Source organism: Lissotriton vulgaris, chromosome 5 (assembly GCF_964263255.1).
Source record: "Lissotriton vulgaris chromosome 5, aLisVul1.2, whole genome shotgun sequence".
In the NCBI taxonomy this organism is placed as follows: Eukaryota; Metazoa; Chordata; class Amphibia; order Caudata; family Salamandridae; genus Lissotriton; species Lissotriton vulgaris.
In genome coordinates, this window is record NC_141693.1 from 838,584,129 (window position 1) to 838,608,563 (window position 24,435).

General features: G+C 50.1%; 1 protein-coding gene across 1 annotated transcript in view; it reads right to left on the reverse strand.

Annotated features, from left to right (window-relative positions):
• Window positions 1-7,839: 7,839 nt before the first annotated feature.
• Window positions 7,840-24,435, reverse strand: part of HELLS (helicase, lymphoid specific) — a 591,428-nt gene continuing 574,832 nt past the window's right edge. The window contains exon 22 of the mRNA XM_086922383.1: window positions 7,840-8,397. Within this exon, the coding sequence (XP_086778509.1) occupies window positions 8,330-8,397 (68 nt within the window). The 3' untranslated portion in view covers window positions 7,840-8,329. The remainder of the gene's footprint in view (window positions 8,398-24,435) is intronic.

The following is a 24,435-nucleotide window of genomic DNA, read 5'->3' on the forward strand; positions in this document are numbered from 1 at the left end:
CAACCAGTCGTCGAGGTAGGCGAAGGCTGAGACCCCTAACCGGCGCAGATGAGCTGCGACCACCGCCATCACCTTCGTGAACACCTGTGGGGCGCTGGTAAGGCCGAAGGCGAGCACGGTAAACTGAAAGTGCAGGTAACGCCGGTGGGCCGGCAGGACGGGGATGTGGAAATACGCGTCCTGCAAGTCCAACGCTACCATCCAGTCTCCTGGGTCCAGGGCAGCCAAGACCTGAGCCAGAGTCAGCATTTTGAACTTCTCCTTCCGGAGGAAGCCATTGACGTTCCTTAGGTCCAAGATAGGGCGTAGGCCCCCTTTGCCCTTCTTGGGTACCAGAAAGTAGTGGGAGTAGCAACCACGTCCTACTTCTGGCCCAGGAACGTGCTCGATGGCCCCCTTGGCCAAGAGGGCCGAAACTTCCTCCTGCAGAAGCCGCAAGTGATCCCCCGATACGCGGTGGTGTTGCGGTGGCATGGCTTGAGGAGTCATCTCGAAGGGGAGGGAGTAGCCCCTCCGGACGATCTGCAGCACCCACCTGTCCGAAGTGACAGTGGGCCAGTTAGAATGGTGATGGCGAACCCTGCCCCCACTGGCGTCACATGGGCGGAAAAGCACGGACTAGGAGGGTTTAGAGGCGGATGCTGCGGGGGAAGGTGTGGACTGACCTCGCCGATGTCCCCGACTGCCTCCACGGCAGTTTCCACAGCCGCCACCGCGCTGGATGTTAGTCTGCGGCGAGTGGCTGGCGGCACGTGTGGGGTCGCCCCTTCCTTTGCCACGAAAGGAGCGAAAGGCGGCCGTTTGCTGGCGCGGGGCCGAGAGGCCCAAGGACTTGGCCGTAGCCCTGGAGTCCTTAAAGCGCTCAAGCGCGTGGTCTGCCTTGTCGCCAAAAAGGCGTCGGCCATCGAACGGCATGTCCATCAGAGTGTTCTGGACATCTGCCGAAAAATTGGCGGCCCTCAGCCAGGCGCGGCGTCTCACCGCCACCGTCGTTGCCATTGCTCTGCCCAGCGAGTCGGTGGTATCCAGCCCACACCGGATAGAATACTTGGCTGCATCTCGGCCCTCCACAAGGGCTTGGCCGAGTTTGGCCTGTACCTCAAACGGACACTCTGGCAGCACTTCCGCCACCGTCTCCCACAGAGAGTGGGTGTAGCAGCCCAAGAGGCATGCGGTGTTGGAAGACCGCAGTCCCAAACTAAGGGAGGAGAATATTTTCTTTCCATAATTCTCATACCTCTTGGATTCCCTGTCCGGCGGAGCCGACGGGAATGCGGTCTGGGAATTGGAGGCCTGGATGACCAGACTCTCGGGGTGGGGTGGGTGGACAGGAAACATTGGTTGCCCGGGGCCGGGCGGTGGCGTCTGGCCACGTTCCTACCTACGGGCAAACCCATAGCGTGCTTGGACCAGGTGCCCAAAAGAACGTCGGTCAAAGCCTCATTAAAGGGCAGCAGAGGCTCGGCCGAGCTTGACTGCGGTTTAAGGACCTCAGTGAGGAGGTTAGTCCTCACGGCCGCGACGGGGAGCTCAAGGCCCAAGGCCTTGGCAGCCCTCGTCAACACCACACTATAGGTTGCCCCCTCCTCCAAAGCCATGGTAGGAGGAGAGACAAAACCAGTGTCTGGGGAGGTGTCCAGACCACTGGCCTCCCCAAGGTCTCCTGCCCAGTCCTCTTGAGACTGACACACACTGGTCAGAGGGTCTTCAGACCCCTCCCAATCCTCCTCATCACCCATCTCCTGATACTCAGGGTTGTCAATCAATGTGGCCGGTTCGTAGAAGTGGATATCTCCAAACGGCGTCTGATGCGGCGCCCAGTGGACCTTACGACACCCCCCCCCCCCCCCCATCCCCCCGGCGTCGGTACTGCAGGTGTCGTCCGAGGACGGCGCCGCCCCCGATTCCTCCTTTGCTCCGGTTCCGACGTCGGAGCGGCGCCGTCCTCGGACGACACCTGCAGTACCGACGCCGGGGGGATGGGGGGGGGGGGGGGGTGTCGTAAGGTCCACCGGTGACGATCCAGAGCCCGAGGAAGGTCCAGCGGTGTCCCGCAGCACCGGGCCCGAAGGCGCCGGCGGCGCTTGACCTTGCGGCGGTGTATGGGCCGAAGCACCCGACGGGGTTGGGCCGAAGCACCAGACGGCGTCGAGGCCGAAGCCCCCGACCCCATAGGGGCCCCAGACTGATTCGAATAGAGGGCCCGGCAGTCGGAGCAGGCCTTGTCGTCGTGGTCGACGCCAAGACAAGTTAGGCACAGGTGGTGAGGATCCGTGACAGACATTGTGCGGTCTCAATCTTCACAGTGCTTGAAACCAGGCATCCCTACGGGACCGATCGGAGTCGCAAGACTTCGAGAAGGATCAAAAATGATCTCAAAAAAAGTTAGCCAAAAATTGACTGGGTTACTGCTTTTTCGAGATCTGCGTTGGCTGGCGCGGAAAAAAGAAATACCGACGTCAGCACGCGGAGGCGGCGTCTAAGTACTCAGACGACATCACGGCGCCGACGATGGACGCGGAGCCGCAGACGACGCCTACCGACGCGCAAGGGTACTGCTACGCAAAAGTTTCCGGATCCAGTCTGACGCCTGGGGATATTCTAAGGTAAGAAATCTATCACTAACGTGTCTTTCAGATGAACTTCTGTATCACCGCCGGGATCAGAGGGAGTGGAGGAAAAATGTACAGGAATGTCTGAGACCAGCTGATCAAAATTGCATTCCCCGTGATCCCTGCTGGGGAAATCTGGACGCAAAGACTGGGCATTTCGCATTTGCCGCGTGAACAGATCGATGTCTGGACCCCCCCCCCCCATTGCCGAAACACCTCCTGAGTGAAGTCTTCGTTTAGCACCCAGTCATGTGCTTCTAAGAAGTCTCTGCTTAGACCATCTGCCTGAACATTCAGGTTCCCTGGAAGGTGAAATGCAACAATGAAGAGAACTCTCACCAGAAGCCACCGCCAAATATATTGAGCTTCGAGACCGAACTCGTGATCTGGTGCCTTCTTGTTTGTTCAGATAGAACATCGTTGTCGTCTGAACTTGAATGTGGCCGGACTGACGAGACGGGTACAGGGACTTGAGCACCAGATAGACCGCCTGTAGCTCCAAGAATTTGATATGATAGCTTCTTCCTGTCTCGGACCATAGACCTTGTACCTGAAGCTGGTCCATGTTAGCGCCCCAGCCTTGCATGGAGGCCTCCGTGACCACTGTGTTGGAGGGGACTGATGAAACGGTAACCCTTGCAGCAGGTGAGAGCGTTTCATCCACTATCAGATGGAGTCCCTGGCAAGTTGGTGGAGAGAGACCCGATCCTCCCAGTGACCTGACCTGTGAGACCATTGATCCTAGAGTGCCTGCTGCAGAGGTTGCATGTGAAGGCATGCTTTGGGCACAATGTAGATGCAAAAGGCCATCGATCCCAGTAGTGAAGACACTTGTCTGGCTGTAGGACTTTGGGTGTCGAGAAGGGTGCGGCACTTCAGAAGCATTGATGACAACCTCTCCTCCAAAGGACACACGCTTGCTTCTGCAGAGTCCAGGAAGGCGCCCAGATAGTGTATTCGTTGGGTGGGGTTGAGGACCGACTTTTTGTAGTGGACTTGCAACCCCAAGGAATGCATCGGGTTGAGACAGTAAGAAAGATGGCTCTGAAGTAGCACAGGCGTGGAGCTTTTCAGGAGCCAGTCATCTAGGTATGGTTAGATTAATATCTTCAGTCTGCGGAGGAAGGCAGCCACCACCGCCATGCACTTGGAGAATGTCTGCGGGGCGTATTTGAGGCCGAACGGAAGAACTATACTGATAGTGGTGACGAGCTATCTGGAACCGGAGAAACTTGCGATGCTTCACTGAGACCGGTATAAGAAAATAGGTGTCCTGCAGGTCGATGGCACACATCCAGTCTCCCTGGTGAAGGTGCTTAAAGATCTGAAGCAGGGCCAGCATACAAAATCTCTCCTTGATGAACCTGTTCAGCAGGCGCAGATCGAGGATAGGTCTGTACTCTTTGGCAATTATGGATGGAACGGAACCCACCGTAGCAGGGGTGTGGAAGGTGGCCATAGCCGGTTCCAAAATTTCTGGCACTAGGGGTAGCAGCCGGTCTAGGAGCTGTAAGGTATCAAAGATGACGGACGTTGACACCACCAGGGTATGCAAAGTGATGTTGAGTTTCTTTGCACGCCTACCCAGCACATCCGTGAAAGTCGAGATGTCATCGATGGGCGACACCAGTGATGGAAGAGTTGACAAGAAGGTCAGGGAGTAGTCCCGGACCGAAGATCTTGTAGAGGAAGACCATGTGGGTGATCTTGTGCGCCTTCTCTTATGGGGTCTGTCGTGATGATGGCCATGACGACCCCTGACGAGAAGATCGAGATCTTGGTCTGGAAGGCGATCTTGGTCTCCTAGGGGGAGACTTCGAGGGTCCAGCAGTAGTACTTCTCTGAGGAGTGGTCCTGAATGGCGAATATGTGCGGGAGTAATCTGAGCCCCGACTACTGCGGCCACCTGACCCAGCACCTTGTGGACGGCGAGGTGACAGACCATGGGCCCTCTCCCCTGTAGGTCTGGGGACTACCTCTGGTGATATCTCGACAATATACAGTTCTGGAGACGATGACCGGTCTCCAGATGATGATCTGGACCTTGGAACAGACGGTCCTGTAATCTTTTCCCCTCTACGTCGAGTGCCTCAATGTCGATGAGTTCTGCGTCACCATCGGCGTCAAATGGGGTCTCGATGGTGGCCTTAACATTGATCGCCTACGGCGATTAGATCTTGACGTGGACCTTCGAATTCGTGTTGGAGATCTCAATGTCGATCTGCCATGGCGTCGAGTCGATGGTGATCTTTCATGACATTGTGTCGACTGATCTGTCCTGTCGTGTCGACGTCAATCTTCTTGATGACGAGTGGTGGGACCTAGACGACCCTCTCGACGGTGGCAAGCCCACTGGTGGCGAGACGTTTGCAGTCGCGGCTCTCGACGCTGACCCCCTTGAGGGCGGAAGAGTGTCCTGACGTCGATGGAAGCCTCTACTTCAATGGAGACATAGGTCTCTCAGCACCCACATCCGTCAAGCCCGAAGTGTGGTGCCTGGACGCCAACTTACTTGCATGCGGCGGAGACTCAACTTCGAGATGGTGTTCTGTCCCTCGACGCTGAAGAGTATCTGGGCCTCTTCGACGGCGACGATGGTGAGTCTTTTGTCCCCTTCCTCTTTCTGGGGTCAGGAGAGGTGGAATGCCGCAGTTTTTGATATTGCTTGCTGGAAGATGGTCCAAGGTCTCCATGGCCACCAAACTGATAACTTAAGTCCTTTTCCAGCAGTGCATGAAGTTATGCGTTCCCTGTCACGCAGGGTCGCAAGGAGAACTTCTGGGAGTGGTGGCACTGGTCAGGATTGTGTGATTATGGAAGGCACACAATACACACAGAGTGTGGATCTGCCAGTGCGATTTTCTTGTCACAGGAGGGACATTTCCCGAATAAGGCTGGCATTCTGACTGGAAACATTTTATGGAAGACCACAAAACCAGCAGAAGCCACCTTTAGAAAGCAGAAAACGTTGAATGTTCTGAAAAACATCTCTTCAAAATCAGTTTTAGTCACAACACTGAAGAGCTCATCCAGGATCCTCTTAGGAGGAGCCGGAAAAAATAACTGACCCAACTGTCACCTGTGGTGCATCATGGGAGCAAGGGGTCTCCTGCAGGTCTTAAAGGCATGGTACCCTTACTCTAATGCCTTGAAGGCAAAGTGACAGTTTTTTCTTGTTTTAGTATTCTGCTGCAGCCTACTGGCAAATGCCTGCAATTACATTTTCTTTATGGCAATAAATGATTGTTTATATGACAAATGTTTACTGCTCCTGCTTTTCCTTATGGTTGGGAAGGTATGGTGTCTACAATGCGAACTGACTTCAGCTTTTCTTTTGCCAGGTAGGAAATATTTTAATATGAAGGTATACGCTTCACATATGCATATATATGTATTTTCTATATGCTCCGGGACCCGCACATGGGCAGGGATTATTCATAGATTATGACTTTGAGTATCCCCTGGATGAGAACTTAAAGGCTTCTTTGCCCTGGTCCATAATGCTGGGGAGCATAAAAAGGTTTGCCTTCTGGGATGGCATCCTGGTTTCATGGAGGATGCAAGATTCCTTCTCCTCCTCCAGATGGAGCCCATATTTGTCGGCTGCCATCTTTATGAGTCGACTGTACATGGACAAGTTCAGCAGGGGCAATGGCTTGAAGGGTAGCTGTGGATTCCTTCCTTGGAGATTCGGCATTGAGATCCTGGTATTCATTGAACCGGCTCGGTCTCTCCCCTCCTGTTCTTCCTCGTGGTTCTGTCATCAACGTTGCTTCGATGTCTGGCACATCTCCCAGAGACCTCGTCTCCAAAGGTTTTGTTGGAATACGAAAGTACTTAGAGGGAGTCTTGCTCCCTCTCAGGAAGAGCGCTGCCATTTCAGCCACGAGCGAGCATTCGCCATGAATCGCTGAGGAAGGCTTTCTTCAAGGCAATCAGCTCAGTGTCCTTTGCCTCTCTGGCCCTTTCCTTCTGCACCTCCTTTGCCAGCGTCCAGGCTTGCCCCATTTGAGTCCCTTGATCGGGACCCACCAGACTGTCGGTGCAGACATTCGGTTGTTGATTCTTTAGACATTGTGTCCTTCTTGGCCTTTGGGGACTTGTGTTACCTTCCACTCTTCTGCATCCCTCTGCTTTCCTCACAGTTTGTTCTCCCCCCCCTCCCACCCCCCACACCCCCATCTACAACTTTAACTTTCCTTCCGGCATCAGACTCTCCTCCCTGCGCCAGTACAGCTTCTTTGAAGTTTTCTTTGACGCTGGCGAGACCCAAGACCTTCAGTGATTCCTGTGATTTCCAAGTGCCGGCCATAGAGTGATATACAAGTCGTTGCATGAGTCTGGCCATAATGCTTTGGTAGGGTTCCAGCCCAGGCTTTGCAGTCTTTGGCTTGATCGGTTGGGAGGCACAGGATATAATGCAGTTTGGACAGAATTTAAAAGGAATGTTCTCCATATCGGTCTTTCTCCTCTATACTCTAGCCACATGTTCTCAAGTACTGGGGTCCCTCTCCAATGATACAATGTTCCTTGTGGTCTACAGAGATTCTGGGTGTCTTTTTTTACTTTCTCTGAAGATCCTCTTAGATTCTATGAAGGTCTTCCGGTGTGCTTCCTGACCACAGAGGGAAAGAATCTAAAGGTGGTGACGCACAGGAACTTTCAGGGGCTGCCTGACATTACACACAAGATGGACTTACCACCAAATGGTGATTGACGATACCCACACAAAAAAAGAAAAGATGGGAGGACAAAACAATGCGGGATCCAACAACTAGATGGTAAAATAAAATTCACAGCATGTGAATCCGGAAAAAGATTCATGCTGTAAAATATGCGTTTCCCCTTTAATGTGGTTCTTTCACCATTTTTCTGTTTTATGGGCTTTCTATAACAGTTTGCTGTGCTAATATTATTTTAATGGACACTACCACTCTTGGGATGTGTACCAAATTGGAGTAGTGCATTGGTCAATGTGGTTTGCATTGGGAGGTCGACTGGGATAGGAATAATGAGTTTTACTCGAAGTTTGAATTTAGTTATCATTTTGTCACTCAATTGTAATGTGGTTGAGCATTAAAAAAAACAAAAATGTGTTATTAAAAGAAGGCTTGGTTTTTCAGACAAAACAGCATAAAGTAATGGATGTAATGCTTTAATTAATTTCCTACACTGGTTGACTTTTTGTACGCTAAATTTACAAACCAGGCAGATGAGGGACAAACCATTGTAACTCAGCATTTATATTTATTTAAACATGAGCAAACCATTTTTCAACAAACCGTAATTATAACTTTAATACAACGATACAAATATTACAATAGCTTTAGTAATTCTTCCACAGGAAGGCTTTACACTTTAAGTACTTAAAATTCCTAACTAAATGTTAGACAAGTGCAATGTTGGTATGAAAATACAAAGCCCTACATATAAAATATACATTGGTGCATTTTCCAGTGTAGGGAATCTAAAACTGTAAAATTTAGTGGACAGTTCCATGTGAGTAAAGTACGTAAAGCCACAGTCAGAATATATTCATTCTCATGGTCCTGCTTTATCAATGTAGAATGTTTTCTTTTATAATAAAGAACCTAAAAACACAAGTCCGATAGTTTATCTTATGAACGTCAACCTTGGGCATCACCAGAAGCAGGTTGCATCAAAGTGCAACAAAACCTGTTTTTTGGTCTGCAGGCACCTTTTATTCAGAGGTCATACTAGTTATTACTTTCAATGACCTTGAATACTCCAGTTTCCTTAGGTGGTATAACAGTCTTCATCTGGCCTGAAATTATAAATAAGAGTTATGTACATTAAAACCCACAACATAAAATTTCATTTCACTAACAATTCAATTACTTTAGACATTTTTTTGCATTGACACTTTCTGGCATTAAATGCCACATTCAGACAAAACAACAAGTCCTGTATAAGAGGCTAACTATAAAATGCTTCTTTCCCATAGATTCCAAAATGCAGTTTTAGGTTTCAATCCTTACCTTTTGAATCAAGCCAGGACACTGGTTTTAATAGTGATAAGTTGGAGGTTTTCGCAAATATGTACCAGAATACTGCAAAAAATATGTTGGCTCCCCCAAAGCAGTTCAAGCTTAATTGCATTCTGAATGTGTATAGCACTGCAGGACAGTGACATCGTTCAGTTTAGAATGACAATTGATTGAAAAATAAATGCACCAATATAAGGAAGGATAACCAGAATAACTAGGTAACCAACAGAGCATTTGCAAGGATTGGACACATTTTATTTAGTAAAACCTGCACAAATTAAACTGGAGGATATAAGGATTTCATATTTGACTGCAGCACTCAGTTTGAGGAGTACCTTTTCCAAAACCTATTCAAAGTCAGGAACTGTAAGAGGAAACAGAAAAACACCAAGTGGGGCAAATAATCAAGGTGGGTTTAAAATGGCACAGGGAAATGGAAAATCTGACATCCAGTGCAGAACACTTGGGACTAAATTAAAATGGTTAATAGTGTTGTGAAGTGTTAAGACTGCGGATCCACTTGGGAATCTTTATTTTAATTATCTTTACAGAATTTAGTGGATTTGTATTACCGAAGAAGCTTCTTGGTAGTCCTGGAATTGACATTGCCAGGCCACACAAATCCTGGCAGCTTAAGTAAAATAAAATAGGGCTGGGTACACCTTGCTACCATAAGAAGTTCAAAGCAGGAACTTACAAAGCTCTGGCACTAAGCTTAGAGTGTGGAGGATCTAGGCAATGAAATAAAGCCAATATTGTGAATTCCAGGTGGGTGGATCCCACATGTAGCGGTAATTCAGGGCCAGGTCAACTATACAGGTACTGCCATGAAGTATAGGGGAGTATGGCAAGAAGAGGGTAGTCTTGGGAAACTACTGAGCTGTGGGTGAAGCAGCAAGGGATTGTAGAGATAGCATCCAGCCTCCACTCACATGCCAGCAGCATCAATGGCACCAACGATGACACAGAGTAACACAATTACATGCCCAGCACCAGTCTGCATGGTAGTGCCAAAAATCAAGTTTCTCACCTTTGAAAATGCCTTTTCTGCGGTACAGACTAACTGCAGCTTCCTCACCTTGTTAATTTCCCTGACACCAGACTTGATCTAAGAAATGTTCATAGCAACACTCGCATGCCAGGTGTTGATATCCTTAGGCTCTGTGCGGGCTTTATTCTTACTTGGATGTAAAGTCGGGTACACTGACATCTGCATGCAGAGGTGGTGCAGATATAGTTTATCAATTCTTTTTCCACACTGTTGGACACACTAACTTCAGGAATCAGACTGCACCAGTGTACAGATCTCTAGAATGGAATCTCATTAGTATGGGTAGATTAGCCCATTCCACAGAATGGGAAAGAGGGTGGTTCAGTGATGAATCTGATCTGCGATCAGACATATCCTCTACCAGAAATGGAGTTACAAAAGTCAAGTAACTTGTTCTTCTAATGGCTACTTGTAACTGCAGCTTCCACAACTTGTGAACAGATGCCAAAGCAGTACCTCCCAAGTGGTGGGTGTGAGGTTTGTGGTGTATTATAAAGTATGGTTGTGTCACCTTACAGTCTTATACACTCGCAAAATTATCTTGGGTTCAAACAGGCTAGCTTGTGAAACCTTTAGCTAAATGCAGCATAGCGGTGGCGTCGAGCAGCAAGGCTTAAACAAAGGTACTAGTGTAAAGTATTTATTAGCACCAAGCAACTTAAGTCACAAAACACGAAAGAAATCTGCAACCAATTATTAAAAATAGAGGATATTTTATGAATTTTTCGACACCAAGGTGAGCAAATTCAACCGAAGGGTTAAGGAGATATAGATTTTAAAGTAAAACAAATCTCTGCTTTTTAGCGCAAAGCGCAAACAAGCAATGATAACAGTAAAATTGAGTAACTTTTGAAAACATTTAAAACCATTGTGTTAGACTAATCTGGCTTGAGTAGGGCAACCAAACGCGGCAAAGAGAAGATTAGGGAGGCCACTGAGGAGTATCTGGACCGTTACCGGACCATCAAATGAGTCTCAATGCCAGTCTACACTTGATATGAAAACCGCCATAATGGAGTGATCTGGGTGCTGGGGATGAAAATGCTCTGGGTGCTAAGCTGTTTATTGGGGGGGGGGGCTAGTCCTTGCGGTCATTCCTCAATCCGTCCACAGATTAGGTGTGGTGACTTTAGCAACAGAGGTCGGGGTCCTCCCAAGTCCTCTTAGCCAGCATAAGGTCAGCTGCTGCTGGGCTACTAGACTCTGTACACAGCGAGCCCAGTGGTATTCTTTGGTGGAGACTTGTGTCCCTTGGGGGGTGACCAACCCGGACTCAGATGTCCAGCGGACTCCGGTGCAACTTTTGGCCATCGAAGTCTGTCTCTCGTGGTACCCAACGGTGTTTGGAAGCATATCCCGGAAGGTGGCTACTGCCTTTCTAGAAGGGGCTTTTTCAAATTTGATGGCCCTCGTGCTAATTCTAGGGGGTCAGTCAAAAGTCCCTTGGAGTCACTTTTTTGATCTGGGGCTCGAGAACGACTTTCCCTTGAGCAAGGAGGCACAGTCCTTTTTGCTAGCCCAAAGTGAGGCAGGTGCAGCAGGGTGTAACCTCTTGTCCAATCCAGGGGTCCAAAAGGCAGTCCTCTTTTGGTCCTTTCTCCAGTTATGGTGTGATCGGAGGGTCAAGGTGCTATATTTATGCCCAGAACGTGCCAAATGGAGACAAAACAGTTACTAGACAACGGGCTACCAGGATCCCTCATCATTCTGTGACAATTTTAGGCTTTGGGTGGCATCTAGCAACCCCAGAGTGCTCTATTGTGCTCACTCCCAAGATGTCAATAACAAGAACCCTGTACCCCGGTCGTCGGATAACACTGTTACTTGGCGCTAATAATTAATCACCTGGAGAAAACACAACTGTCAACTTCCAGATAAGCATCCCCTCTTATGTAGTAAGGTATGCTAAACGAGTCATATAAGACAACAAATCTTTCTATCGATAATAGTTTTCAACCAGACAGTCACACAGAGACAAACAATGTCTGCTCCACTGAGACAGTACACCAAACCACACTTACTCCGTTTCATCACACTTTTTTCACAGGACGACACCTCACGGGCGCACACCCTCGGGGCCAACGGCAGATGTTACCAACCTAGGACCCCTTTCTCATCATTGGTAGTCATTCTGATTCAAAAAAGAAGGAAAAAGGAGTGCCCAAAACAAGCAACTTAGCATGTGAAAAATTAATTATTAATTAAAAACTCGTCCCAGGTTCCTGGGACGAGTTACCACGCCGTTCCAAACCCTGTATGATTGATGCAACAATCGCCAGGAGGAGCGTTTCAATTATTGAAACGGGCTTACATACAGAGCCTTTTTTTTGCCCTACCAGCCGGTATGAGATGACATGGCTGGATGAGGTCCCAGAGTTATGGTGTCCAACATTGGTGCAGTGACTAAGTTGTGAGCCCTGACTAATCTGCCAGAAGGTGTGAAGGCAGAGAAACATGTTGGCTGTAGGTATTGGTATGCAAAACTAAGCTACCAACCTTTTTATTTCATCAGAACACAACTAATTTAAGAACAACATTTGTGTCACAGGTGTGCCTGGTGATTTTAATCACTTGTTCTGTCACTCTAAGGAGCGGTTTCTAGTTATTTTTCACATGCTAAGTTGCTTGTTTTGGACACTCCTTTTTCTTTTTTGAATCAGAATGACTACCAATGATGAGAAAGGGGTCCTAGGTTGGTAACATCTGCCGTTGGCCCCGAGGGTGTGCGCCCGTGAGGTGTCATTCTGTTTCATCACACTTTTTTCACAGGGAGTAAGTGTTGTTTGGTGTACTGTCTCAGTGTACTGTCTCAGTGGAGCAGACATCGTTTATGTCTGTGTGACTGACTGGTTGAAAACTATTGGGAATTATCTATAGAAAGATTTGTTGTCGGATATGAAAAAATTTAGCATACCTTACTACATAAGAGGGGATGTTATCTAGAAGTTGACAGTTGTGTTTTCTCCAGGTGATTAATTATTAGCGCCAAGTAACAGTGTTATTCGACGTCTGGGGTACAGGGTTCTTGTTATTGACATTGTTTGAGTGGCGGGCTGCCCTGTTCTCACCCCCTTTTCCCTCTTGGCTCCTTGTTGAAATATATACTCACTCCTTGAATGTGAGATTAGTTGCCCATCCTAGACGTGTGACTACCTGTGGGCTACACACCCATGGGAAAACCAGATTAAGCTCTAGTCTCCCCTCTGTTCCAACCTAAACAAAGGGGAAACCTTTCAGGAGTGGGATCGCCATTTGCCCACCAAAGATGGCTTCGTCCTTGAAGCTCACCTTTTAGCCAGACAGAAGTCAGTCAGCAACTCTGTTAGCCAGTGAGGCTACTAACTTTTCCAGAGTAAAAACAGTTTGGAAGTTTCACTGTTAGAGCATGTAAAAATTGGATGTCCTCCGTAAAAATATACAGCCCTATGCCTAAGGGTTTTATGGGTCTTTCTTATGGGAAACAAATATTGTTTAGGGAAGTGGGGCCTTTTCAATTGGTTTTAATGGAAAAGTCGAACTAGCAGTTTTAAACTGTCTCTTCCAGGCTGTAGAAGTTGTCTGGGAGCCTTTTTGTACTTTGTCACAGACAATACTGCAGCCCTGGGAGGACACTTCTTATAGGCCCTTATTACTCTTAGTACCATATACTAGCGAGTTAGAAGTCAGCTTAGAAAAAATTCTTTCAGTGACAAGTGAATTGCCTGCAACACTAGCAAGTTGATACAGAGGGGAGTCTCCGGCGGAGATCACTGTCCTCAACACCACCTCTCCCTGATGAACACCACAAACAAGCAACGATGTAGCAATCATGATTCTTAGTCCCAAGTGGGGTGGGAAGAAAGATATGAAGTTGGCCCAATTGCAGCCCAGCAGCCACCACTTCAGGTCTTTTGCAGCCCAACGACACCTGGATGAAATGTGTAGGGTTCCCTTGGAGTGGAATCCATTGAAACTTCAAATCCCATTACAGAGCCTCCATGTGCCACCTGGCATGGTCCACGAGTAGTATGAAGAACGGCAAGAAGCCCCAGAGCCACTCTCATAGACCAAAGGTTGAAACATCAGGATCATAGCATGAATGCCTTGGACTCGTTGAGAAGGAAAAGAGGCTCAGAAATGCACCATATCTAGGATGGCTCCAATGAAGGGGAGACATTGTGAAGGAGTCAAGTGTGACTTCTACACATTTAAGGAAAATCAATAGGAAAGGAGAGTAGGGGGTATCAGTATTCCACGATCTGGAGTACCCACTGATTTGACGTGAGGCCCCTCTATCCACGGAGTAAACTGTGACTGTCTCCAACCGGGTGATTACGTGCGACTAATTACATTAAAGGAGCTTTTTCTGTGGCTGTAGGAGGGGGTTTGGGTAGCAGGTTTCCCCTGGTTCCACAGCTCTACCTTGAATGGAGAGGGAGGCCTGTTGCTGCTAAAGAACATATGGTCTCTGACCATATGGTCCCTGCCTCTGCTGGTAGCCACTACTGAAGCCTCAAAAGTGGAGCTCCTGCCAGGGGAACTGCAGAGCTAAGCTCAGAGAGCAGGCAATGGCCATATTTTCCGTAAACCTCAAGGACAGTCACCTTCATATGAATCGCCTAGAAGCGTAGGGTAGGTCCATGAAAAACAGCTGGATGTCAGATGAAAAACCTGTGGAGTGAATCCAGGCATGACACTTGAGCACCACACTGGTACCAAATGCTCTGCCCAGATCGGATTTATACATTTCACTGCATCTTGCCCATTTAAGATCAGCTTTTGCCAGGTTTGATGTACGTCGTCTGAGGGCGCTGGCAAATGTCTGCCACTTTGTCTCATACTGTTTACCCACGAAGCATGTGGTATTAACTGACCTGAAAGCGAAGCTAGCCAAAGAGAACATTCATTTGATGAATGTCTCCATCCTTTTTTAATCAGTCTTGGTGATGGTAGGGAATGGATTGGGCTTCATGATCCTCAAACAAGGCTGGGTGTAAGAGGATGTTGCAATGGGAAGTTTGGATCTCTGGGTGCAGGCCTGTGCTGGCTCACCACCTATATATTCGACTAGAGGGCAAGATGCTGAACCCCCATGACCACGATTAGAACAGTCACAGGAGGGTGTCTGCTCCCGTGATTTTAACTGGGACCGTCGGACCATAGATTTTGATTTGTGAGCCCCCCCCCCCCCTTTTTTTTTACTTCTGGTATTTAGCGACTGCAAGTCTGACCTGGCAGTCGAGATGGCCTTATTTATCTTTGTGCAGCACAGACAACGCAGTAATGTTTGAAGCCAAGACAGGTGTCCATCATCGACATCTGTTGGCGACAGTCCCAACACGGTCTAAACCCTGTAGTCTTAGGTAGTGATATTGCCTGCACTATGAGAAGATTTGAGGGAAAAATATGTCCGCAAAGAAAGGATTTGAATAAAATAAAGTTCTGCACCAGCAGGTGTGAAAAGAAATCAACTGACAAGCGAGGAGGTGGCACCGAATTCACTTTCAGGGCGGGACTGATTCGACATTGAGCCACACAATCTATCAATGGACAGGGGAATTTATACAAAGGTTGTTGAATACAGTCCTACACCTGGGGAAAATCACAAGCTAAGGTTGAGAGGCGTCTCCAATCGAAGCCTCTGATCTCTAGCTCCTTCAGATGGGCACCCCAACTGAGGTTGGATGCAGGCAGTCAGCACCATAATCCTGGTCACTGGAGAGCAGAAGGCCATGCCTTGAAACAGGTGCTCCTCTACTAAGCACCATGCCAGGTCCACCTCAGTGTTCAGCAATATCACAATGGTGTCAGACAGATCTCCCCTATGTTAGAAGCATTCTCTGCAGAGGCACCACTGTAAACCCTTCATGTGCCATTGTGCTTATGTGGCTATGAGAAAGCAGGAAGCCAGCAGGCTAAGCAAACAAAAACCCATTAGGATTGGGATCCAAATTACTCAAAACATTACAATGATCCTGAATGTCATAGCACCTCAGTGGAGGAGGAAACGTTCATACAGATATTTTGTTCAGTTATGCTCCCCTGCATAGGAGATGCTGAGAGGCTGAGATTGGGGCACATCGATGGAAGGGCAGAGACAGTTACCTGCATTTGATGCAAAACCATGGGTGGCAAGCAGGCTTTGAGTAGCCAATCGTCCAGGTATGCGAATACAGAGATACTTTAAAAAAAAAGTTTCAGAGACCTTTATTGGTTATAGCACGTGGTGTACACAGCACATGGCCTACAACCCGGGGGCAGGGCACTCAAAATGTCAGGAAGGGATAAACATATCTCGTACAACACTGCCATAAGGCAGACAACCCAGAGGTCCGGCGGCAAAATATTTTCATAGTGTGAAACATAAGCAAGAACAGAAGGGAGGGGAACAGTAGAAGGCCATCCTACCTCCCCAGTTGAATCTTACTGTGCCCAATAGTATGCTCAGGTCTCAAGCCATGTTCCACAACGCCAGCCATCCATATCCCCGAGAAGGTCAGAACACAACCAAAAAACTCAAAAGAAACCCCACCCCATCCCCCCACCCGCCATCCACATCTATCTCCAGTCTGACCTAAAACGTCCGCCACAACCTGCTTCTAAATCTAGACTGCTCTGCTGCCTCAAATAACGCGATGGTCAAAGCACAGCATCTCACGCCCAACCACATACTGTGGGGAGGTCCAGTGCCAGCTCCACGCCCCCTCTCAAACAGGTATTGCTCTGAGGTGTCAGACAAGGGCAACCCCGATCACATCCACCAAGCACAGACTCCCATCCGGCTAGCACCCGGGACTGCTCTGTCAAGTCAAACTATTCCACTTCCGTAGTTTGCATTCCTCCAAATGCTCCCCCCCTCCCCAGCTGCCTCCTCGTTCTCCACTACATCTAGCACCCTCAGCTGTAGGCGCTTGGTAGAGACCCCAGAAGTTCTTTGGACGACTAGTTGGCGGCAATAGCTCACTAATGCTCCGACTGGGTGCAGCAGTACAACATGTCATGCGACCATCTTTTCACAGTGGGCAGAGGCCCTCTCATCCAGCACAACGCAAGCACGCGACTGGCAATCAGCATTCCCATGTCCACAAGGTGCCTAACAACCGCTGGCAAAGACTTGGAGTATCCCAATAGCGCCAGAGCCGGATCAGGGGTCAAGTCTGTTCCTAGGATCTCATTCAATCCCGTGTAGACTCTAATCCAATATTTACTGACCCCCGGACATGTCCACGCCAGATGTAAAAAATCTGCAACTTGCACGCGACAACGCTCACATTCCGCCGAGTGCCGGAGGCCATATCTATGCAAACGCTCTGGGGTATAATCGACCCTCTAGAAATATAAAGTGAATCAACCTATGTCTACTATTTTGCTAAATCCTCTTCATGCAGCAATATTTCCACATGTCGTCGTCAACTGTGGTCTGCAAGTCTTGTTGCCAGGCAGCCCTGGCCTTCATGTACTGGTGCTCCCTATGTGTCATTGCAGTCTTGTACAGCACTGTCACGAGCTTGCGGGGTGACTGCCTTAATTACATAGGTAAGCTCCGGCACCTCCGGAGGCTCCGCCAAATCCGACCCCAACAATTCCAGAAACGCGCTGCGGATCCATTGATACTGGAACTTCAGTAACAGTGAGCTACGGGCGATGTCAGTCACCACCTGGTCCCACCTCCTAACCGCGCCATCCAAGAACAAGTCTCCCATCGTGAAGATGTCCAGGCTATGCAACACTTGGATAATGCCTCGCTCTGTAAGCGGTGAAAGCCAGAGGGCCCATTCTATTGGCATGACTGGAGAGTACATGAGAGCTTCCCCCCTGTGCCTGCAGGAGAGAGTACCAAGCATGATTCGTGGCTGTAATGGAGTCTAATATGCCAGTCCTGCGGTCTAGCGGCCGGCATATCGTGGCCGGTATTGGCAGTGGGTCTGCAAAAAGCCGTTCCATCCGAACAAGAGGAATGTGCTCATCTCCATGTATCCAAGTGTGAAGATGTGCTGCCTGTGCCGCTCTGTAGTATAGCTCCAGATCTGAGGCTGCGAGGCCGCCCATGTTCTATGGAAGCGTCAGAAGAGACCACCGTACTCTGGGCTGTTTGCCCGCCCAGGCGAGCTTAACCATTAGTTGTGTCAAAGTCTTAAAGAAAGCCTTCGAGAGCACCACCGGAATCGCACTAAATAGGAAGAGGAATCTTGAGAGCACTACCATTTTCATGATAGCAATACGCCCCATGAGTGAAAGGGGGAGACTGCACCAAACATCAATATCATCTTCCAGCCTATTGCAGGTTACCTCATAATTTTCACAAAGTAATGTCTCATGGTCAGTGTGGATCCGGACTCCCAGGTACCTGACTGGGTCGCTAGACCACTACAGGGGGAACTCCATGTCAAATTGTCTCATTACCAGGGTGAGCGGGAATATGACCGATTTCGACCAATTAACCTGCAGACCAGAGAGTGCCTCAAAGTGAACAACCTCTCTAATCATGGAGGATAAGTTATGCTCAGGGTCACGGACATACAGTAAAGTGGGATCCGCATATGTCGAGACGACAATCTTATAAGACGGAAAGCGGACTCCCTCGTGTCCATGGTTTTCCCGCAGTGCGCAGGCCAGTGGCTCAGCAACTAGGGCATAGAGTAGCGGAGAAAGGGGGCATCCCTGTCTTGTTCCTCTGCCGATCTGGATAGGGTCGGTAACCATATCTTCCAGACAAAGCCTCGCCGTCGGCTTATGGTATAGAGCCCCTATCATTTGTAGAAACTGCTCACCTACACCAGACCGCCGTAGAACCAGGGTCATGAATGGCCATTCGACGGAGTCAAAGGCATTTTCCATGTCCAGGAAGACATCAATTGCCTTTGCGTCCTGCCGAACATGCTGTATGGTGCCCAATACCGTCCGTATATTATACGTCAAGTTTCTGCTGGGTATGAAACCTGCCTGCTCCGGCGCTACTACTTCATGGGCCAGGAGGGAGAGGCGAGTCGCCAACACTTTAGCATATATCTTGGTGTCCATGTTCAACAACGAGAGAGGCCTGTATGAGCTGCACTCGCTAGGATCCTTCCCTGGCTTTAGTATGGTAACTATAAGAGCCTTTCTCAGAGGGCGGCATAGCGCCGTCCACACAAATGTCATCAAAAAGCGACGCCAAATGGAAGTAATTTGTCTTGGAAGGCTTTGTAAAAGGCAACAGTCAGGCTGTCAGTCCCCGGCGCGCCACCTGAACGCATGCTCGCAAGAGCTTCCACTATTTCGTCCCGTTCTATGGGTTGCATGAGGAATTCACGGTGGGCATTGGACAGTCGCGGCAGATCGATGTGCTCCAAATAATCAGTCGCCTCATCAGTGAGATCCCCCCTATAGCGGAGTAAAGATCAGAGTAATACCTCCGAAATTGGTCTGCAACTTCCAGCTCCCCAGTCACCGTCTGTCCGTCCGAGGCCAGCAATTCCGAAATGAGGGACTTCCCCCCCCCCCCCTATTCCCCTTGAGTAGTCTAGCTAGAAAAGAACTCGGCCGCTCCCCTTCCCCATATGTACGTGCAACCGTGTCACAGGGCGAGGCCAGCAGTCTTCGCTCAAGGGACGCCAACTGTTTTTAAAGTGTAGCCAGCCTCTGTCTGATAGATATATGCACGCTGGAGTCTCCCATACCGTGAGGAAACTGTCCACAGAGTCAACATTTGCCTCGAAGATGATTTCTATCTCCTCCGCTAGTTCGCCTCTGAACACTGGGTCTAACAGTGAGTAGGGTGGAAAGCACCAGGTGAATGGGGGGATCCTTTTCTTGGACGGCTCCAGCACCAGCGGTAGAGGAGAGTGATCAGACAGCGTCCTGGGTAGTACCATGCAGGAGCTAATTTGGGCCATCATGGAGGAGGAGGCCAACCAGTAATCTATTCTGGTATGAATATTATGGAAAGCAGAATAATGGGTATACCCTCCCTGGTTACTGTGCCTAAACCGCCAGACTTCTTCCAGGTCTAGTGTGGTAATTGCCCGCTGTACCACTTGCACCGCAGCCGAGGGCCTGCAGACCTATCCAGCGCTGGGGCCAGAACTAAATTTAGACCCCCACCCCCAAATTCGCACGGCAGGATAAGAGCGTGCCACAGTTGTCACTTTGTGAAAAAACTCCGGGGAGTTGTAATTCGGGCCATAAACATTGAGTATCAACAGGTCTAGTCCCATCCCCGCACATCGGGACACCACAAAGCGTCCCTCTGGGTCCGCAACCAGCAAACTCTGGGTAAGCTTAGACCTAGGGTTGACCCAAGTCAGCACACCCCTGGCGTGGGACGTAAAGCCCGCAGTAGCTATGTTACCCGCCCAGCCCTTGCTAAGCAGCATTCTACTTGTGAGGGGTAGATGCGTCTCCTGTAACAGAGTAAGGTCTACATGCTGTCTGTGTAGTTTAGTACCTTCCTGAGCTTTCGGTGGTCATTTAGGCCACATACATTCCACATGAGGGCTCTGAGTAAAGTTTGTGGAGCGCTGTTATTCAGCTTCGGCGTGGAAGACGTAAGAGTGGTACAAGAACAGCGCTAGCAACAGGCAGTGTCTTAATGGCCGAACAGTCTATGTGCATAAGCAAAGAAACCACAACAAACTTCTTAATCCACCATCTGTCAATAAACAATCATCAAACAGACCCAACCCCCACCCACAGTAGACCCCCCCCCAAACTGGACTCCAAATCCACCCCACCCACCTATATTCCCACCCCTTGAATTCGACGTCTCAAAAGCGTCGATTGGGAGCATCGTCCACTGGGGCCATGCCACCATTCACTTATGCTTAAACACACAATATCTCGGCAGCCTCGTATGGCTTCCGCCGTTGTTCCATAAAACACCAACCAATAAGCAAGGAACCTGGAGCGACCCCAAGAGCCAGCCAGCTATGAAGGACAGTGTAGAACGCAACATATTCTCATCATCTAGGAAGGGACGGCACCGCGAGGGAGCCCTCTCATAGAATCGCATAAGTCGGAACGATCATAAGCACAATTAGTACAAGATATTCGTAGGGTACGAACAGAATCTAGTGACCCACCACTGTGCGCTGCCCCCACCCCAGCAGGATTGTTCAGCAAATATGACAATGTCTGTGGTCCAAGTCTGAGGCATAGCCATCTCAGGAGAAGATCACTCCTCCACCTTACCGCCTCACATTACCTGCTTCATTAGGGCCACTATTCTTGCTCGTCCAGATGACTGTCAGCCTCGACCTCAGTGCGCTGCTCACGGCGTCTCCGCGTCGCTCCTTCGCCCATTTTTTCAGGGCCTGCTGCAGGGCCAGAGGGTCTGTGAGCAAGTGGGAGTGGCCCCGCCTGTTGACCCTCAGTTTGGCGGGGTAAAGCATTGCATAGTCCAGCCCCTGTTCTGAATTGTTTCTTATAGGGAGCACAGTGCTTACGGGCCTACTGTACCCTGGCAGTGAAATCCGGATATAATATTTGAGCCCTCGTATTGCAGAGACTTTTCCCGGGCTAGACGCAGCGCAGTATCCCAGTCTCTGTAGTTGAGCAGTTTGGCGATTACAGGACGAGGCAGCACGCCCGGGTGCAGACGCGGGCCCAGTGAGCGGTGTGCTCTTTCGACGATGAACACCTGTAAAAAGGATTCATTCCCTAGCAGGGTGACCAACAGCTTTTCAACGAAGCGCTCCATGTTGCCTGTCTTCGTGGTCTCTGGAAGGCTCGTTATCCTGAGGTTACACCGACGTGAACGTGCCTCCAAGTCCTCGGTTTTATCCAGCAGCACTTGCATCAGTTTTTCCACCTTCTTATGGTCCGTTCCAAGTTCCATCTGCGACTCTTCCACCTCCGTGAGCCTCCTCTCAGACATGTCCAGCCGCTCAGCATGCTTATCTATCCTTTCAGCCATTCTATCCATCCTATAGGTCAAGGCATCAATTTTGGAGCCTAAGGCAGTTATACTGGTCTGTAGGCCTTTCTCCATGGCTAGCAGGATCGACTTTATATCCGTAGTATCAGCAGCTTTGTCTTCTGGATGCATGGATCCCGTCTCTGTTTCTGCCGCGTCAAGCGTCTTGGCCCGCCGCTGACCAAAGGCGAGCTAAGTCTGACTTAAATCACCTTTACCCATTTCCGTGGAGGTTCCAAATCGGGCACTACTACGAGTATTACTCTGGATACTGTAGTATTGTTGTTCGCCAATACGTAGGCCGTTCGGGTCCTTACGCTGAGGACTTTATTTGGCCCTGGGGTTTACGCAGGCCTCTCCGCACTCCGCCACCTTCCAGTAATTACAGTTCACAGCAGGTAATCGTGGGACCGACCAGGGCCCCACTAAGAGCCACAATCCAAACACTTCCGACAATCGCGTCAGCGCCCCAACGCAGTCCCAATGGCCTTGTTCGGTCGTAGACGTATGCCGCTACTCACAGGTTCTACGGACGCTAGGCTGTTCCTCCTGTCTTCTCATGTGGCCGCCGCAGACCCTTCCCTCACAGATCCCTGTACCCAGTGCAGCGTGCAGTTTCTAGGGCGTCCGCGGTCATGACACCTATTGTCCCCGCCACCTGCTGGCCAAGCCGCGCCAACGCTGCCTGGTGGTAGATGTATTATGTGGGCCCACTCGCTCCTCGCCCGCAGCACAATGACCAGGCTCAGCCTCCAGTTGCGTCAAGTGTACGCAAGATGGGGCAGTCTGCATCACACTCAATCCTACGTAGTCCAATGTACACTCAAGTGAACCTGGGGACTCCCACTGTGGTAATGCTGAGCACTAGCAGCTCAAAGGGGAAATCGGCATGTGAATTTTGCCCCCCATCCTGCAATAATGCCTGCAGCACTTGTCCTTGATATTATTCAACAGGTGTTCTTCTGCCTATTGAGCGAATGCACAGCTACACCCGTGTTCTCCCCATACACCAAGCAAGTACGTCAGTCCTCCTGCTGTGCGTCCAGCCCAGTTATAGGAGATGTAGAGGGTTCTTTTCGTGGGCCTTCCCTTCGGGGCTCTCTTTACTTAAGGCAACCCTCTGTCACCAGCATACAGCCTCTGCAAGTCTAGGAGGCAGCCGCTCTCACCATCGCACTGGGGCGCCCGCGACCGCTCCTCCTCAATGGCCGCCGTCTCCTCACGCTACTCTCCCACCAGGGAGACGGTGGATTATGGTGCCGTGGGGGGGGGATTTCCAGGCGCCCCGCTAGACCGCCGAGGCGCCCCTCCGTCGGGCCAGTCTCCGATACGGCCGCCAGCACGCCCGCCTCAATCGGCGATCTGCCTGTTCCATTCCCAGGTGGGCGGGGCCAATCGGCCGCCCGCAACAGCTCGCCAGTCAGCCCCTGTGGCACTCTAGGTTGTGGCTCAGTACAGCCAGCGTCTCTCACTCTCCCGGGCAATCGCTGGGCGCAGCGGCTCAAGGAAAGCACTCTCAGGTGCAGTTTCTCTTCTCTAGCGGAATTAGCAGATTACCGCTGTTTTGCCCACTGTATGCAGGATAGTGAAGGATATTTACGAACCACCTAGCGGAGCCCAAGGCTCACCTGGCCATCTTAGTTGCCGGCAAGCTCTGCCCCCCATCGAATACAAAGATCCTTATCTAATATAAATCACAACATTCGCCATCTCCTTGGTGAAGATCTGAGCTGCCGGCGTCAGTCCAACAATGAGGACTGCAAACAGGTAGCGAGTGACCCCACCACATATTGCAAGTATCTTCAGTGTGACTGCAGGATCAGTGCATGCATATATAGGTCCTGCAAGTCAAGGAACAACGCCAACGCCCAAAAAAACCTGAACAGGGACATGTTGAAATTCTCCTTTAACAGGTAAATGTTCAAGAGCCAGAGGCCAAAGACTATTCTGTTGGATTTATAGTGCACATGGCTACCCAGAGGCTTCCCAGCACTAGACTACCAACACAACCCCACCAAATCTGTATCCAAGGCTAAAAGAAATCTAGAACAAAGGCTGCAGGCTTGGGACGGAGATTCTTCAGGTGCGACCACCACTTCGAGAGGCAAGTTGTGATCTTGGAGAAGAGGTAGGTACCCCAAAGGAAGGCACAGGGGACCGTGGAGCCCCGGGTTCAGGGGTGTCTTTTGGTGTTGGGAAAGCTTACCCTCACAGCTGGTCGCGGTAGGAGGGGTCCCTTGTTCTGAGGCCGCAGGTGTCGTCGAGGATAGTCTTTGTGCCCTGGACTTCGGGTCCCAGTTGCCGGGGGGACGTCCTCGTGGATCACTCTGGTACGGGCCGGGCGCGTGCAGAGTGGGCTGGATTCGCAGTTCCTGGCTAGCACCAGGGGTATTGCTGTTGGAGCAGAGCCTCTGCTCATGGGAGTCCCAGTCTGTTAGAGGGTCAAGGCAGACAGGTTCTCCGGGTTGTCCAAGGTTGCTGTCCGCATGAGTCGCCGGGATTTTTGCAGGAGCAGGTTCCAGAATCGACAGGCCGGTAGGGCTGGGCCCAAGTCAGTTGGTATAGTCCTGTTAGCAGCTGCACGGCGGGTCTTCTTGATCTGATTTCTTGTTTTCTTATCGGGATCTGCCGAAGGAAGGTTCAGGGTGCCCCTAAATACTAACTTTAGGGGCGTTACAGGTAGGGCAAGGGCAGGGACCAATGGGTCCCTGTCCTTGGGTGGGTACACCCCCTTGCTTGCTCCTCTCCTGTGGGAGGGGGGCAGGAGCCTAGATGTGATTGGGCAGGGCTCCCCATCTTCAAGATGGCCGGAACCCGGGGTCGTGCTTCACCTCGCCTCCTCCATCCGGGGGTGTGGGATTGGCACAGGCTGGCACCCCCCGCCTTCCTGAC